The following is a 19,077-nucleotide window of genomic DNA, read 5'->3' as shown; positions in this document are numbered from 1 at the left end:
CAATAAGCCCATTCCCAAGATGCACCGCAATCTTACTCAAGTACATTTTGAATTCCAGACTTTTTAACTTGTAACAGAGCATTTCTACATTGCAGTATTGATACTTTTAATTAAGTAAAACATTTAGTCATTTTCCCACCACTGACACACACACGCGCGTACCTCGATGACTCCGTGGTGGATGGAGGTGTACTGCTTCTTCCTCAGCATGACCAGGGTGATGACGATGACGGTGGCGATGACCACGCCCCCCACCATCAGGCCGATGATGGCGCCCTTGTTGGAGCCCACATCCTCGGCGAAGAACACCTGCGGCACGCCAAGTCACACACCGTCACAAGTCAAACACTGTCACAAGATGCTTATTACAGTAAGCACGTAAGTAGCCTATCTCCTGTTTCTGTAGCGTGAGGCAGCTTGATGTACAAGTATGATCCCCCTGCCATGACGTACAAGTACACCCCCTGGACATGACGCTAGTATGTCACAGGGACTCACCCCCAATCCAACCCTTGATGCTGAGTGCGTGTTTCCTAAACCCACCAGGATTGAGTTAGACCCGCCTCGCGGAAGCGCCCCTCTCAATAATCTTAAGTATGAAAGTGCGTATGAACGTTAGTGCTGCTCGCTGCGTGTTTAGGAAACACGCAGTGCCAAGCAGGGAGGCACTGGGTCCCATTTCTCAGAGTCTTTAGTATGACCCGACCGGGGATCAAACCCAGACACTCTAACCACAAAGCCACTGAGCTGGTTCTTCCTTATTGCTTACCATCAAATATGCATGTTAAACATGTTAAGAGAGGAGACACCACAATGCACAAGGTAGGTACACTAAGGGCAGATTCTACAAATGCCTTCTAAATCAGTAGTTCTCAAACTCTTTTGTGCCAAGGACTCCAAAATGTATATGACCGCGGACTGCCACTTTCAAAAAAATTCAAAAAAATGTAAAAAAATAAATAGAAAAATAGCAGATGTACAAGCTCAAAAATAGGTACAAGCTCGAGCTCGTATCTATTTCTGAGAACCACTGTTCTAAATCCTACAAATTTTCTGAAAAACATATCTTGCTATATACAATATATACATTATATAGCTCAAATAAAATAAGAAAATACACAGATGCTTCCCGGTTTTAATGGGTTAACCTATGGTGGAAGGTCTGTTCTGCAAATGTCATTGTCAGGGTTGTATGTCAACGGTTTGTGCTGTGTGACATCAAACCAGAGCTCTCATCAGCATATATACCACGTTCACTTCTATAAAAGAACAGTTATGTCCAAAAGTCATAGTGAGGAAAAGACCGATATAGAGATACAGTACAGTAGATATCTAGACAGATACAGATAAAAGCTAGGATTGAAGATAATATACAAGGACATACAGTATCCTGCAGCTATGAAAAAGGAAACCACACACATCGCCGTTGTCTGATGATGTATATCATTTTTGTCTAAGGATATTCAAGGTAAATGTAATGAGGCACAATTGAGACAATTCAAGTGAGAGAGACAGGTCTATAAAGGAAGGATTCCTTCCACATCACAGAAAAACCTCTCTGCAAAAAACAGACTGAGAAAAGTTTCAGTATTTTAGAAAATCTGAAGATAAGAGACACCAGCTCATCCACACTGGAGGAAAAAACAAGCTTGCAGATCTGCTATTCTTGAAAAATCATGAACATCTGTGCAAATCTTCTGAATCTGAATACTGTATATATATTTTTTTTTCAAAGAGAACATTTGTAACTCAAATCTTTCTTTCTTCCCTGGAGCAACATGTTTTGAGCCAAATAAATACAGTATGATTCTTGTCTAATGGTTTAAGGATTTCACAGTGTAGGTGTAGGGGGAAACCCAGAGACACAGATTGCTATGATTATGAAACGGGGGTCCGTGTGGCCTAATGCATAATCAAACTGTCTGGGGATCCTTGAAAATAAAATACATAAAAAAGAAAACGGTTGAGAATGGCTGAGTCAGATAGACTGTACAGTATGTGAGAGATGTGATAAGTTACAAAATGGAGGGATTAAAGGATTTGAGCCGAGTCGGTGTGGGGAATTACACCGCAGGATTTGGAAGGTGGATTGTGAGGGTTGTGCGCTGTGTGCGTTTGTGCGTGTGAGACCGCGCGCGTGTGTGGAGATGACTGACGGCTCAATTATACTGCAGTGTGTTCAACGCATTGCACAATAGCTGACTGAGGCGCTTGCACGCACACACACACACACACACACACACACACACACACACACACACACACACACACACACACACACACACACACACACACACACACACACACACACACACACACACACACACACACACACACACACACACACACACACACACACACACACACACACACGTTGATGTCACAATGTCATTGTTCCCAGCATGTCTGCGACATCCTAATCCCTGACGGTTGTCCCCCACATAAGATTAAAGACCAAGCGGCGATCGAGCCTTTGCATGTTCAATGGTTACTGTACTATACTGTATATCAAATTGTATTCGATATTTACTTGCATAATGGGGAAACTTTCGGGTTGTCATAATTATGCATTTACGTACATCGCAGCCACCTCTGTAATTTCATTAGTTCATGAATCCATCAGCCACACTGTTATCCAACTCTGTTAAATCCGACTGCTTCAGACAGAACTTCTCACACCTACTAGGCTACTCAGCAGTTCACACAAGGGATGAACCATTCATCAACCAAGTCAGTCATTGCTGTTAATTCAAGCCGTGACACTCAGCGTCGATCGGCAGCTTTTGTAGGCGAGGTGCAAAAACAGACAACAGTTCATGTGCGAGCGTGCATGCAGCTTCAAAGGTAGTGGAACGCCGCTCCACACAGCTCCACCGTCAGATCACCCCTGGTGACAGTAAAGTATGACAGTTGTACGTACCAGCTTCTGGTGGTGGACTTCATACTCAGTGCTGCGTCTCTCGTCTGGCTCCATCATTCGCAGCTCCGGGAGTGCTTCCATCTTCACTCCTGTCACTGGGAAGAGCATGGAGGCATTAGAATGGGTAGCACATGTACGCACGCGCATGTCTATCAGCTAACCTACACATCTGTGAAAATCTAACATTCCCATGTTTGGTGCAGCTGTGTTGCTTACTAGTCTGTCACGTTTTAATCAGCCTAGGGTGTTTTGTCCCTTTAAAGTATTCAATCAATCAATGTGACTCGTGGTAAAGTATAACTCAGTCCAACTGACACTCATAAATTCTAAACCACACACCCATGTACCTGACAAACTACTTCCTTAAGGTCAAGGATGTCCACGATCATAACATCAGAGGCAGCTCCACTAATCATGTTCAACCTAGATTTAACACTATAAAAGGCACCAATTCGTTCTCCAGCTATACCACCAACATGTGATACACATTTCACGCAAGCCTTAAAGGAGTGAAAATCCCTAGCCTCCTTCAAAATTGGTATGAAAAGTCACCTTCAGGCGGCTGCTACTCGAGACTTGTAAATAGACTAAGCCCCCATGTTCCCCCCCCCCCCTTTTTTCTCCCCTTCTTCTGCTTTTGTAATTGATGTTATCCTATGTAAAGTACTATGTTCTATCCGTCTGTCTTTTCAATGTTATATGAGATACATAAAGTGGTTCCTGTGTAAATAAGCCGAAAAGCTTTCTAAGATCTCCTTTTAGTTGACCTTGTACCAGTGATTTGTACTGTCATGAAACTTTACTTTTTTCTATTGCAAACTGCTAATAAACTCTTCAATCAATCAATCAAAAACACACACATAATTATAGAGTACACACCTGGTCTTGTGGGCAGGCCTCGCTCAGGATTGGGGCGAGAGTCCACAGGTTCAACTAGAGAAAGAGGGAGAGGAGAAAAGTATGGAAAATGTATTTGGTCAGTTGAATCAGACTATCCACGCACTATAAATGTTCATGGTGCGTTCAAGATTTATTGATTTGCATCTGAAAGTGAGACATTTTTTGTGGGCATTAGCTGCTTCATGAAACAGTAAAATATCTTTATCGTTGGAATGAAATCTTGTTTAGTAATATGATAATGCATTTCTGTTTGTATAGAACCCTCCATGCATACATTACATACTGTATGTATGGTTCTATGTTATATAATGTTCTATGAAAAGCTCTCTCTTGGGTCTCGAGCTAATATGACCAGTAGGACTCCCTAATCGGCCATCAGGTCGCATGTATGTTGTCTTCAAAAAAGCAACCTCATGGTGGCGCTAGAAGAGGGGCATGTGAGAAATTAGGGGCGGAGGTTGTGGTTTGCCAGCCAAGGAGTGTGTGTGCAAAGTTTGGCATGGATAGGGGCAACGGTGCCGGAGATATGAGTAGGGCCAAAAGTGTGACGTGACGTGACGTGACGGACAGCCGGTGGAGCTTTTCATAGTAACTTGCGACCTAACGGTCGCAATCAAAGAAATTGATCCCGTACACTGTCAAGAACTTGCAAAAATGTATTCTTTATTTTTGCTAGTTCTTGACACAGGTCCATTTCTTTGACTTTATTATCAGAGATCCCCTTTTTCAATAGAGGGGATCAAATCGAGTGGCAAAGTGAGTTTAACACAATCAGATACAAAATTTCAGTTTGGATGTATGGGATGTCTAGGCCAGAAAGTTTTAGCCACTCAATAGGAGTTCCCGCATAACTTCAGTGTATGATGATGATGTCACGAGCATACAGCATAACCTCAATATGCATTTTTGTACCACGCATCAATCAGCAACCTTTGAGGTATGCATCAACCATGTTATAAAAAGGGTCTCAAGCTAAAAAAAAAAAAACAACAACACAGTACTCCACTACCCACCCTGGTTCTGGGTGTTGGCCTGGTTGAAGCTCTCGGGGTGGATGAAGCCCAGGCCTCCTCCCAGGCTCAGGGTGTCCTCCTGGGGCAGCAGCGTGTCGGGGCCGGCCGCCTGCACGTCTCCAGGCTCCTGGTCGGGCATCAGGGCGTCGTTGCCGTAGCTCACCCTGGACGAGTCTGTCTGCAGGTTGGCCAGCTGCAGGGCCATCTCTGACTGCTCCCTCTGAAGCAGCTCTGAGAGAGGACAGAGAGAGAGGCAGTGATTAGGGACATATAGTGTACATCAGGGGTTCCCAAACTTTTTTGTCTCAGGGCACCCCATTAATATTATTTTAATCCGAGGCACCCGTACATTATAATTTTCACTCCCAGCACCTTATATTTATAGCATATCGTCGTTGTCGGGTGGAAACCTTGTATGTCCAAAACCGTTTGTTTTGTATTTATCATCTATAAAATGTACTAAACTAGTGAAAACAGCAGATCTACAAGCACGCAACACCTCGCATTGCGAGGCGTTGTGTGCTTGTAGATCGGTTGTTTTCACTAGTTTTGTGCGACGGTCTTGTATGATGAAGACGTACCCGTTTGAGACTTGGAGATACAAGGTTTCTGCCCGACAGTGACGATATTTTAGTGATTATGTTGCGAGGAAAACTTTGAGATAATAGCCATTTTGGTTAGAACTGACTGAAAATAACTTTGTACTTCAAGTTTAAAATGATACTAAATATTTTTTTAAGTGTCCAAAATAAATTCCAAATATTATCAAATGATCTCGCGGCACCCCTGGACTGCCGTCGGCCCGTCGCGGCACCCTGTCACCCACTTTGAAAACCCCTGGTGTACATATAGTGTTTTTTATAATTGCATTGAATGTAGTTCTTTACTCTGTACATATAGTGGTATTTTATAATTGCATTGAATGTAGTTCTTTACTCTGTACATATAGTGGTATTTTATAATTACATTAAATGTTGTTCTTGTTACTATTTGCGATGAATTGAATGCCAAGGACTTCCAACGTGAATAAGACCGTAAAGGGTCTTATTTGGGATGTTCCATTTTGGGCAGGATGTTTAACCAGCCTATGCTGTGCTGCATATATTTGTGTTGTCTGTACATCATGTTACTCATGTTGTCTAAATAAAATATTTTAAAAAAAGGGACCTGCGGCCATTGGAGCAGTGTTGATTTTAGGGAAAGCGAATATATGAAAATCTCATGCCACGATCATTGTGACCAAAAGAATTGCGATTTACGATATTATCGCAAAATATCCCCAACATCCATTATCCTGGGGCAGAACATTTGCCAAAAAAATAGCGTTGCGAGCTTGTAGATCAGCTACTTTTGGCTAAGATTTGGTAGAGAGTGAAAAAACAAGACTGTATCAAGTATGTTACTTACAGGTCGGTTTTTACCAATTATCGAGGGTTTAAACCGTACCAGATATGCAGCTTGGCAAATAAAGGCAGGACGATTTCATGATAAATATAATCTGTTTTTGGAGCTGTGTGAAGCACAGGCTCCCTATACGTGGCCGTGTGGGTCTGTCTGTGTGTCTGTCTGTCTGTGTGTGTGTGTGTGTCTGTATGTAGCCTGAACTTCCTAAACTTCGGCACGCTACTAGTCCCACAGTTTTGCCACCACACACTCGCGCCATATGTCAAATCGACCGGCTTACTCGGGAATGGTGGGCTAGTAACTTGCTAAGAGAAAGGTTCAATAGTTTAATTGATATTAATTTATTAGTGAATTAATTTTTCCCATTGACTTATAATGGGAATCGCAAAAACTCACATTCAATTATTTGTCTCTCGCAAACCATAGGGGCTACAGTTTCAAGACTTGGAGAGGAGGTTCATAATGATTTCAAGGATTAAATAAAAAATAATTGTGTCATTTGGCCTCATGGTGGCGCTATAACAGCCCAGTTTACGTTTTGGCCTATAACTGTTGAACCGTAGGTCGGAAAATTAAAATTATTTTTACCCTGGATTCCCTGGGTCAAGACGCATCTCCCGATATAGGCCACGCCCATTTGCGCCAGGATAGATTTTCCGCCATTTTGAATTTTCTCCAAAACACACTTTTTGTTCCTTTTCCTACATATTTTCATCAAATGTCTTAAAAACCGGTACACATGATCTATGAACCTATGCAATGAACATACTCAAGGGATATTGCGATAGTCCATTCCGTTCGTTCGTAACGGGCTTCCAAAGTTAGCGGGAGGGGCCCGTTTTGCAAACAATAGCCATAAATCACAAACAAAAGGTCCAGTCAACACTGAATTTCAATCACAGGTCGGGGGTGGCATACTCAACGAATCCCCAAAAGCATTTCCACTCTGCCTCATGGTGGCGCTATAACGGCCTACTTGTCTCGTAACTCTTGAACCGTAGGTCGAAAAATTAAAATTATTTTTTCCCTGGATTCCTTGGGTCAAGACGCATCTCCCCATATAGGCCACGCCCATTTGCGTCAGGATAGATTTTCCGCCATCTTGAATTTTCTCCAAAACACACTTTTTGCTCCTTTTCCTACATATTTTCGTCAAATGTCACAAAAATCGGTACACATGATCCTGGGTGACCAGAGAGGTGCCGTTGAGTCTAGCCTGCCCTGAGCATCAACTGCAACACACACACACACACACACACACAGCTCCACAAATCGGTACACATGATCCACACACACACACACACACACACACACACACACACACACACACACACACACACACACACACACACACACACACACACACACACACACACACACACACACACACACACACACACACACACACACACACACACACACACACACACACACACACACACACAGCTCCACTTCACACGGGTGTGATTTTTTTTATCACGATAAACGATAATAGTTGATTTTGACAGCAAATTAGTGTGGTTGCCTACACACTACTGTTCTCTTCCAACTTTATAGATTAACACTTTATAGATAAACCCCCCAAAAAAACAATTGAGTTCCATTGACTTCAACGAAGGAGTGGTGTTATTGAGTAAACTCCAAGTCTCTGCACCAGAGGGGGGAAAAAAGCCCAAAAGCTGCACTGGAGGGGACAGAGAGAGGAGAGAGAGGCAATGATCTTTTGTTGACAAAAGTATATATATATTTTGGCGGGACTTGAAGGTCTCACTGATCGTAATGGTGGATTCTACACTTGGTTGCATGCTGAAATAAAAGACGGGACCACATTGTCTCCAGAGAATTTACTAATTAAATTAGCAGTGACAGATATATCAGCTATGGAAGCAGGGGATTTGTTTGAAATAAGTGAGAAATTTGATAACCATTACAAAACCTAAAAACCATGGTATTTGTAAAAAGAAAAAAGGGTCTTTCAATAATCTCATTAACTCATTAACTGCCAAAAACGTGAATCCCTTAAAAATCCCGTTGTACCACCCTGCCACGCCCGTGAATCCCGTGAATAAAAAAAAAATAAAATAAAAAAATCTTTTTTTTTTTTTTTTTTTTTTTTCAAAAAAATTTTTTTGGACCCCAAAAACGTTAGTAGGCATGATAGCGATCGCGAAATTGCTTGTTTAACCCCCATACAACCCCCATACAACTCAGGTAGCAGACCTCCAAGCTCACAACAGTGTAAAACATAATGGCTGCTATCTCATGAATGCCTGAACGGATTTCCATTCGGATTTTTTTGTTTGAAAGCTGTGAGCAATGTGGACACACGTGGTGCATTATCTAGGCATGGGTGTGCATGATCCGTGCACTATGAATTACATGGAAGTCTATGGAGACGAATGGCAGTTAAAGAGTACGAAGGTATTGTTAAATGGCAGCATATGAGTTAAGAACGCAAACCCGAGTGTCTGCATTCTGGGCATGTCTAGCCGACGTGGTATCGTTGCAACGCATTGCGAGCTTGTAGATCTTCTACTTTTGCTATTTGATGTGCAACAAAGTATAGGGTTTTAGTGGTTGACCACTTGAGCTCTAGCATCATTGTTCTGTAGATCGTCCATTGTCGGCAAACAGAGGGAAATAAAGGGTGCAAACTCAGGTCCATTTATTTTAAGTATAGGGGGCCAAAGTCGTTCAAGTGCTGAATTGAAGGGTTAGCTTATCAATGATTCAACACTGAGCATTTCTTCAACTACTGACTGTATATCTGAGGTTAGTCGACATTATCCACTTACACATTACATTGAGTACCTGAGATGAATAACAGTCTAATTAGTCCTTAGTCCATATATATATATATATATATATATATATATATATATATATATATATATATTCTTTTTTAATATAGATATTTTTGATTTACGGCGACCGAAGGTCGCATATACTCTGAAGAATCGTGTCGCTTGAGTGTCCGAAGCCTCGTGACCGTCCTTCCGAAGCCTCTGTGATGTCAGTGTGATGTCAGCGAGTTGTGACATCACTTCCTGTACAGGGCAGCTACACGAAATGTGGATAACACTATATATGGAGATAGTCCAGTCCATCATGTCATATGGGACTACCGTCATAGAAAGTAGCCATTGTTAGGCCGGAGTCAATGGCTGTCTGTCTGACTGCCAAGTCTGCCATTGACTTGCAGCGCATGAACGCCGCACTGGAGCGTGAAAACCAACAGGCCTGATGGAAAATGATACATGGCCGCAGGCTTTGTGACGTCCCACATCTTATGTGCTGGGCATACTACTAACCGACGCCAAGGACCTCCAGAGGCCATACAAAGAGTATCTAACCCGAGGCCCCTTACTAAGTAGCATACATTTACAACATACCTTCTCCAAAAACATCAATATTGAACTCCATATGTATATGGATACATACATGTATTTTTATTAATAAAGGATAAAATAAAATAAAAATGCCATAGATGGGCATTCCCAAAAGCAAAATCCCTTTATGCCCATATATGGGGATTTCTGATGTCATCAATCTCTGACCCTAACTAGCTCAAAAGCCTGCTTTACTCTGATTTACACCCTACCTTTCCAGATGATGACCTATTGGGTACACACTTATGTCCAAATATAGAAATCCCAAGGCATCAAACCTAAGCTTGGCTTTACTAATTAACATATGTTTCATGCCCATATATGGAGATCCCTGTCCCAATGTTATCAATATTAAGGACATATCTGGAAATGCCCATATTTGGTAATGTCCACATATGGGCATGTTTTGACATAACATAGTCAGGGAACTCCATGTATGGGCATAACATTGATTCTGTGAGTGTGCCATGATTCTGTGAGTGTGCTGAGCTCCTAGGGTTGATACCCTCACAAAAACATGAACAAACTCCCCCCAGAATGACAACAACTAGAATCGTCAGAGAAACGCTGTGGTTGGCCAGATTGTCAAGAATTGGCGCGACAGGTTGCATGTCACCCTGAGGTCGCATTCCACCCTTGGGTGTCTTACTAGTACTGTTGTTCCACAAACTGTTGGAGATATACTGTTTTTCCACTTTCCATAAGTATTATGTCTTATAATTCCTAATATATATGAGTTAAGTAAAAAGAAGCTAATTCAACTAAATGAGGGGGGAGTGCATTAAGAATTTAACAGATAAAAAGCTTCTAGTTTGTGGTTTACATTCTGGTAAATAAAAATAAAATATCTACACTCAAAACTTTAAAATATGGACTTATTACTGTACTGTTATTCGTCTCAGGTACTCATTTAATTAGAGCCATGTACAAGTACGATATCCCGCCATAAAAAGAAAAGAAAAAGGAACGTTCAAATTGTCAGTTGCATATGTGAGGGATATGTACCGGTATGTCATGTATGTATGTCTGCATAGTTTTAATAGTTGCTGTCTGAATTATTTAGGGTTTTAGTTTTGGGGTTGAAAAACCCACATTATAGGATCAATGCACGCCATAAAGTTGGTCGGACGTCATACTCATGTCCTGGAATGCATAGAGTCTACATAATTGTGCAAGCATGTTTGGGTGGACAGTCACAGATGCCTGAGTGACGCACACACACGACTCCAATAAACTGTCAAACCCTCACGGAGCTCACAATTTAAAATGAGAGAGAGAGAGAGAGAGAGAGAGAGAGAGAGAGAGAGAGAGAGAGAGAGAGAATGAGAGAGGTTTGCCGTTTCAACGGAGGGTGTGGGGTTCCCACAGGAAAAGGTTGTCATTTGCTCAGAAAACCGAAGAATTTCGTTGTTCTGCCAACTCCCCCTCGTGTGTATTGTTCCTGACACTGCAGTGCTGACGCCTCCTTGTTGGTTTTTAGATTGATTGATAGAATACTTTATTAACAAATTGCAAACTGTACAATTACGCAAGCAATGCTACATGTAAAAGGATAACACACAAAAAAGTCCTGAGGGCTTGTTTACAAATAATATAATACAATACAAATAACCTACAACAGGAGCTATTTTAGCTCAAGGACCCCCTATCTGAGAAAGAGATGAAGCGGGACCCCCAATACATACTGTATAAAATTGTGCGAACCAGGTCTGAAATTTCATCATTTTAGGGGCATGGCCACTTGGCCTTTGGTGTTGTCCAATTTTTTAGGGCACAAAGGCCAAATGCCAGGGCAGGAAGGCCATCAAATATAACAAGATTTTAGTCCATTGAAACATTATTAATTGAATTTAAGGGTTAGTTTATGTAGAATATCTGCTGTGGGTATTTACAATCTGATGCTCAGCCCTGCACAAATGAAAGATACTGGATTGGTTTAAAGGACTCAACCAGACACTGGTGTCTACATGACAAGAAAGCCACTGGTGTCTACATATTGACAAGACAGAGAGAGAGGAGAAAGTGGTACAGTCAGCTGGGCTGGGGCATTAAGGCCACTGTGGCCTCAGGGCCTGCCATTTTTTGGAGGTGCAAAAGGCCAAACTGAGGGGCAACGACAGCCATGGGAATTCCTGCCCTGGTGCGAACCCTTCTACCCACAACTTAGCTGCTAGAGCGCGTTGAGGCGTGTCTTTGTGACTTGCCTGGCGGACATGTGTGAACTTCTGATTAAATGAGCTGCTGGAGAGAAGCTGGTGATGTGTTTGAGACTCACCGACTTGGTCCTGAATATCGTCTGCGACACCGGGCACTTTGTAGAGCAGACCCAGAGACTGGTTCATGCGCTCCTCAATCACACGCAGGTGGGTCAGAACCTGGGGAGAACACACACACAGGTTTGTTGTTCTATACTTGTGAGGACGTCGACATTTTAGGACATCACTGAAAAATAGCAGCCAGGCGACAACTAATTCATGAATCTCTTAAGAGTGCAGTTCACATTAATGGTCCCAGCAGATGTCACTATTTCACCTCCTGCCGGCTGTAGAAGCATTTTCACACAATTAGTGAACAAGGTTTTGTTTTATTACCTTAATAAACATTAATTTAATTTGATAAATACTAGTTTACTAGTTCTACCAAGTGAAGACCTGCCCTCGCTGCGTTTGCGGACAAAAGCGTTTCTTTTCGGGACCGGGCGTTACAAGATGGCGGATTTGAAATCGTAGGAAAAAGTGGCATCAAAACGGCTCTATAGAAACATATTTATTTACAGTCTATAATAGCAGCACTACAGGCAGATCAGTAATCAGTAACCTAACCTTGGCAATGTCAGTTTCTCAAATTGTACTATAGGCTACATGTGGGGACGTTTGGTCTCAAAGGAATAGCAATACAAGAACACACACACACACACAGTTCTGCTGTAAAGATTTGGGCTGTGGCGCCGCTGCCCCCCGTTGGTTCATTGATCACAGGGTGGCATTTCATTTCATTGCATTGGGGGTGTGGGACTTGATTAAGTGAAAGCTCTATTGATTCGCTCCGCGGAGATTGCAGTTCCTCATTTTTGTCAGCCATTTAAGCTCGCTGTAGGGACTCTCTCTGTGTGCGTGCGCGTGAGTGTGTGTGTGTGTGTGTGTGTGTGTGTGTGTGTGTGTGTGTGTGTGTGTGTGTGAGAGAGGAGGTCTGTTCCAGATGGCTCTGACAGCAGTGTCGCAGCACTGTTGTGCAAGTTCAAGTTCACCCTCCACAAGAGCCAGCTCAAAGTTCGTTTAGTTTAGAGGTATTAAAAAGTTGTTACATTGCCACTTGAGAAATGTACAGATGTCCTGCATATCGTCACTGTCTGGCCAAAACCTCATTAGTCAATTTTTGAGGTTTTAGATTTTTTGGCATAAATCAGGGCTATTGAACACCCTTTGCATCTGAGTGTTGGTTAAAATAATATTGAACCAATGGAAAGTAGTAAAAAGTGCTTGGGACAAAACCTCCCAACTCCAAACCTTCTACCAAACCAGCTAACTCCACCTGATTGGCCCTCTCTTTTTTTCATAAATATGTGCTATTGAACACCCTTTACGTGTGTTGGTTCAAGTAATATTGAACCAATGAAAAGTAGTAAAAATCCTTTGGTCAAAACCTCCTAACTCCACTTGAGCTCATGTTCCCGAAAATGAACATTTTGGAGTTTTGGAGGTTTCGGCCCGACAGCAGAGATATATTTATATTGTACGTTGCTTTGAAGCTTCGATTCCAGAACCCGGGGATTTGCCCACTGGTTTCACCTAATGCGTTTCAGAAGCGTCCCAGAAGGCGAGCGCACGCTATTTTCCGTTCTACGTGCGGAAATCACTATAAATACCAACGCTGTAATAACTCAGGCCCAGTCATTCATTAGACACGCTTTGCATCCACCACTGGCCGCGTGAAGGACACAAAACAACAGAAATCCGAGTCGATCGATTTGTTGTTGTTGTTGTTCATGCACGTGCACACATAGACATCAGAGGGGGCTTGAGCCCCTGCCCTTTTATCCATCTGTAAAAGGTGCCCTCCCCAGACCATGAATGCAGTTTTTTGACCGTGGTGAAAGAAATGCATATGCCCTCTTTCCATGCCATACCTGAAAACTCTCCTGAACTTGAATGCAGCATCTTATGTTGAAAGAATTGCTCTCCCTCTCTGTAAAGCAATCCATACTCTACGCCACATCTCCATTATTGTCTTTTTTTTTTATATAATTTTTATCCCACGATTTTGCAACCCATTTTCACCCAGTGCCAATTGCCTATGTAATCCTGGGCTCTGCTCTCCCTCTGCCGCGCCTAGGGAGACAACGGACTGACCTCATGCTTCCTTCAATGCATGAGTAGTCCATTATTGTCTTGATTATGCTTAGTTCAGTGTGGTATCAAGCACCGAAAATATCCGACCTCCAAGCTCACAGCGCGTCCCGCTGCGATGCGTTGTGAGCTTGGAGGTCTGCTATTTTCGATGTTTTCACCAAAAGGCCCTTTTAGAAATGTCAGCCCCTGCCTCTCTAACATTCTCTGCACGTCCCTGTTGTTGTTATTGTTGGCACATTCCCGTGCCTGGGGGGAGGAGGGGTTTACCTGGGGTCTGATCTGGGCAGCCTTCTTGGGGTCCACCATGCGAACGTGCTCAAAGTGCTTGAGCGTGTGCTGCCTGTCCTTCTGTTCGGCGCGCACGTACTTCTTCAGCAGGCTGAACACGTGGCGGGGCTGCAAGACAAACAGACAGACAGAAAGACATTTAATTTAATTTCTTGAGCGGTGCAAACGCTCCTACACTTGAAAGCGTCCGTGTGTTACTACCGGTATGTTACTTACTATCTATGTGGCCTGCAATAGAGCTGCAGCCACCGAGTAGTGCTGTTGAGCAGCCTTGAAAAGTACACACGCATGCATGCACGAACGCATGCACACGCACACAGCCTTGAAATGAACCGCTCAGTTCACACCTTTTAGGCACGCCTCTGTCTGTGGGGGAGGTGAGGGGGAGGAGGTCTTAAAGCACCATGAATTTTCGAATTTAAATTTTATGTATTTTTTTTGGTGTCCCACCAGCACGTTCTATCCTCACAAAGTCCTATTTCTGACCATTGTGTCTTTCTCAGTTTATGGGCAGATCTATGTAAGCAGGTCTCTTCATCTTATTTTAGGTCTGATTGTGACATCACAATCGGGACCTAATGCTACTGCTGTGCTGAGTGTAGGTTGGGGAGGGGTGGGCAGGCCTGCTGAGCAGGAGGTGGGGAGGAGTGTGGGGCCAAAACTGTCTCAATAGCGCAGTCCTCCCAGGCAGAAATGACAGGGGCTCATGTATTCAGGAGTGGTAATTTAGCCTCAAACCTTTTGAAAAACATTTTTGGGACACTAACAATGTTATATAAATTATTTTTAAAAGCATGGTGTAGAACCTTTAATGGGTTAAGCAAACTCAGTGAGGTGTTCCAGGTATGAGGAAGATGCACTCATTTATGAATGATCCCGATGCATATTTCAAAAAATCAAACTTATTATTAATACACTGGAGCACATCATGCACAGTGATTAGCTCAAACGGTGCCGGGTGGTTGGAAGCGCTCAGATGAAAAATAGGTCATAGCTAAATAGTAGTGTTGAGTAGACAGATTTTATCAAGAGATCCCGTTAGAAGTGTGGAGGGAGAAAAAAAAAACATTGCTGAAAAACATACTGCTTTAGAAAACCCATCCTGATGTGAAGGAACGCCCTAAAGTCTTTCTGCATATTTCTGCAATTCGGTTATATTTTTTTCAATCAGAATCAGAATTTCTTAGTACATATCGGTAGGAGATCTCCGATACATCTAGCTACGTCAGATTAATATTAAAAACAAGTATAAGAAACGAATCAAAAGGTTAAGTAATAAGTATCCGCGTGCTCTTGTGTGTGTTATTGTGAATTACTAGATGACGTGTGTACATTGTTTAGTAAGTAAATCCATAGTCTGGAAAATATGTAAATCTTGTACAAATAATAGCAGGAACTATGAACTTTTCAAGATGTAAAATTATGTCCCGAGAACCCCATGACGTTATACAATACTGTACGTTATACAATACAATAATGTACATAGATGCGTTTGTGTGTGTTTATAATGTGTGTGTGTGTGTGTGTGTGTGTGTGTGTGTGTGTGTGTGTGTGTGTGTGTGTGTGTGTGTGTGTGTGTGTGTGTGTGCACCCACCCTGGGGGGGTCCTGCTGCAGGGCAGTCAGGTAGCTCTCCAGGGCCAGGCGGCGGCGGTCGTTGAGCAGAGCCTCCACCCGCGCCATGTGTGTCTCCACCAGCTGCTGGCGCTCGCTGGCCGCCTCCTGCTCCAACGCCTCCACCTTCTCCTGGAAACGCTGAGCACGCACACACATACACGTAAATGCACGCACGCACGTGGCGTCAGTTCAGCAAAAGCTAAGGTATGGCAACATGACTGGTGTTTTGCATGCACACGAAGGCGTGCATGCAAGACAACAGTCATGTTGCCATACCTTAGCAACAGGCATGATGATTTAGTACTTTTTATTCCGTCCCCTGTAGCCAAGGTATGACAGCTGCCATACCTTGGCATACCCAATTGATGCCTCTAACGCACACACACAAAGACACACACACATTTAATTTACAAGGCGTGTGAGGATATCAACCTTTCTTTTAGGATAGCATTGGAAATAGGCTAAAATAGCAGAACAATGTTTATAGTAAATGAACCATAACTCTAAATCGTACCCCTATATCTATCTAACCTATAAATGTCCTAACCTGAATCTCTTCCCAATTATAAACCCAACTCTAAAACACTATATACACCGGTCACGCTGAAACAACAGAGACTGACACAATATGTCCATATCCGGATATACAGTAGGGGAATGAGGGATCTTGGTCATATCAGGGATCAGGGATCTTGACCATATATGGAGTGTGACATGATGAGGTAGGCAGATGGACATGATCTTTGAATAGGTTTTCATACTAAACCAGTAAGACGCCTAAGGGCCAACTGTCTTGGCCATGAATCCCTTTTATTCACATATATGGAGATCCCTGCTCTGAGTATCTGACATCACTGTGATGTCACTTGTGATGTCACAGTGATGTATGTTTCAGGGGAACCACAGTGTCAGGCGTGACAGAGATACGCTCAAGCTGTGACCGTTCACATACAGTACTAAACTGCGACCTATGGTCGCAATGAGCAAGTGTGCGTGTCTGACCTGGATAACAGCCTTCTTATCAGCTCGCGGTAAACTCTTGGCCTTCCTCTCTGCCTCTTCCCACTCTCTCATCACCTGGAGACAAACAAACAAAGACGCAGGGATTAAAAACAAGCAAATAAAATACAATAAGAGTGAAACATTTCGTCAGACCAAGAGCCAATCTGCGATTTGTGAAATGGAGCCGTCTACAAGCTTGTAGATCAGCCATTTTCACTGCTACTTATGTGTGACACTCCTGAATGCCAGTGTTCAGGAGTTCAGTGTTTCAGCAAATTTAGATTTAGTCTTAGTCTTTTGAATAATACACCATTTAGTCTTCTAAAATTGTTTTAGTCTAGTCTAGTCTTAGTCGACTAAATATCAAAACATTTTAGTCTTAAGACTTTTAGTCTTCGTCTTTTAGGAAAGGTTTTTAGGCTAAATATAACCACATAATTCTGAACAAGTCATTGTCTTCTACTGCTTTTTGTCTTAGTCGACAAAATTAACACTGCTCTATGATGAAGTAAGGCATAAGTACAAGGTTGTGTTTTCTATTGCTAGTTTAACCAATTCAAATAATCTAATAAAATACACAAATCAAACATAATATAATAAGCATGTTTCAGTGCTTTTACTACAGTGTATGTTGTGCATGGATGGAGGTGAAGATAAGATGTTGATGTGCAACACGGATCCCAGAGCTGCATCCAAACACAGGGTCATGGTGGTCATGGGTTGAGGCCCCAAAACGCCCCAGAACATCTGTTTTGTTTTCATATATCTGAGCTGTCCACAACTTGATTAATATCGGAACTGTTCGTGACATGATTAAATGGGGGTGGGGGGCTGAATTCTTTCGGCTGACGAAAGACAGCGTCGCCACAAATTAAAAATGATTGTTTATTGACAGCAGTTTGTTTCTTTGGTCATAATATAGACTAGAGCAGTGGTTCTAAACCTGTGGGTTTTGGGGCTTTGGGGGGGCAGATTATTAGCTTAAATTAATGTGAAACATTGTGTCCCCAGCTTAAAAATTATTATTTTGGGGGTCACAGCCTGAAAAGGTTGAGTGAACCCTAGCGATTCGCCGTTCTAAAAGCTCACAGGTTAGGGAGGGACTAGTGGAGAAGAGATCCAGTAGAACTAAAAGGCAAGTCATTTTATGTTTTGTTACGCTCGGGTGTTGCGTTCTGAAAATAGCAAATCTACCATCTACAGATCGGCTATTTCCAGCATGACTAAGTGTAAAATAAGCCATTACGATGCCAACATCTTATATTTTAGTTGACTAAAACTAGACTAAAACTAACACTTTTCAGATGACTAAAATATGACATATTAAATTACATTTTATTCAAAATACTATGACTAAACTAAACTAAATAAATAAACACAACCACCGGCTACATTGCACTTGTCCAATGACAATGGATGGCGATGCCAATGTTTTTTTATTATTTAGCAGAGTATTACTCGGTTGTCTTCAGTTGGTGTTTTTTCGAAGCTGCACAAACCGGAGCCTGCAGCATGGCAGAGAGCCTTCAGTGCAGCGACTCGCTTGATTTAGGAACGCAATTAGCGTGCTGGAAACATTGCAGCTGTGGCTGGTGCAGACAGAGATTTAAAACCAAGCAGTAAAAAAAGGAAAAACGCGGACATTGTTCAGTTTAAATCGACACTCCTTTCCTCTCTCTCTCTCTCTTCCTCCATTTATGCTATCTTAGCTCTCATTCTCAACCCCCCCCCCCCCCCCCTTCTCTCTCTCCCGCTCTCTCTCTCTGTAAGCAGTAGGGAGAGTACACGGCATGTAAAACGGCTTGGTAAGCATCTTCTATCCTCCCACTACCATCAGCAAGGTGTCGTGAAAATGCCAGAGTGATGTTTTCCAGGTTTGCGAGGTTTATGTCTCTCGTTATATCATTTCCAGGGTTGGATATCGCTAAGGGGGGATAGCGGGTACGTGAATCCACGGCTCCCCATGCCACGATGTCTCCCCTGCCTCTTAAGCCATTTAGGTCTGAACACTTTAACCATTATTTTATGCTTTAACTATTGAAAAATAGCAGATATACAAGCTCACAGCGCGGCACCGAGTGCCGCGCTGCGAGCTTGTAGATCTGCTATTTTTGAAAGATTGTGAACATTTGTGCACGTCTTTGAATATTTTGACCAAATTGTGTGTGTCTTGTAAATCCTTCTAAGCTTTTTTGA

At 42.6% G+C, this 19,077-nt stretch overlaps 1 protein-coding gene across 1 annotated transcript in view; it reads right to left on the bottom strand.

Annotated features, from left to right (window-relative positions):
• The window catches only part of LOC308280466 (amyloid-beta A4 protein-like), an 85,044-nt gene that overhangs the window by 2,445 nt on the left and 63,522 nt on the right, over positions 1–19,077 (bottom strand). Inside the window, exons 10-17 of the mRNA XM_080720740.1 lie at positions 16,882–16,956; positions 15,859–16,017; positions 14,243–14,371; positions 11,902–12,001; positions 4,834–5,064; positions 3,800–3,853; positions 2,921–3,015; positions 163–309 (exon numbers count right to left, since the gene is read on the bottom strand). Coding sequence (XP_080576866.1) covers positions 163–309; positions 2,921–3,015; positions 3,800–3,853; positions 4,834–5,064; positions 11,902–12,001; positions 14,243–14,371; positions 15,859–16,017; positions 16,882–16,956 — 990 coding nt within the window. The remainder of the gene's footprint in view (positions 1–162; positions 310–2,920; positions 3,016–3,799; positions 3,854–4,833; positions 5,065–11,901; positions 12,002–14,242; positions 14,372–15,858; positions 16,018–16,881; positions 16,957–19,077) is intronic.

Source organism: Nannobrachium achirus (genome assembly GCF_963921795.1).
Source record: "Nannobrachium achirus genome assembly, chromosome: 24".
Classification (NCBI taxonomy): Eukaryota; Metazoa; Chordata; class Actinopteri; order Myctophiformes; family Myctophidae; genus Nannobrachium; species Nannobrachium achirus.
Note: the sequence above shows the minus strand (reverse complement) of the source record. Positions and strands in the feature narration are given on the sequence as shown.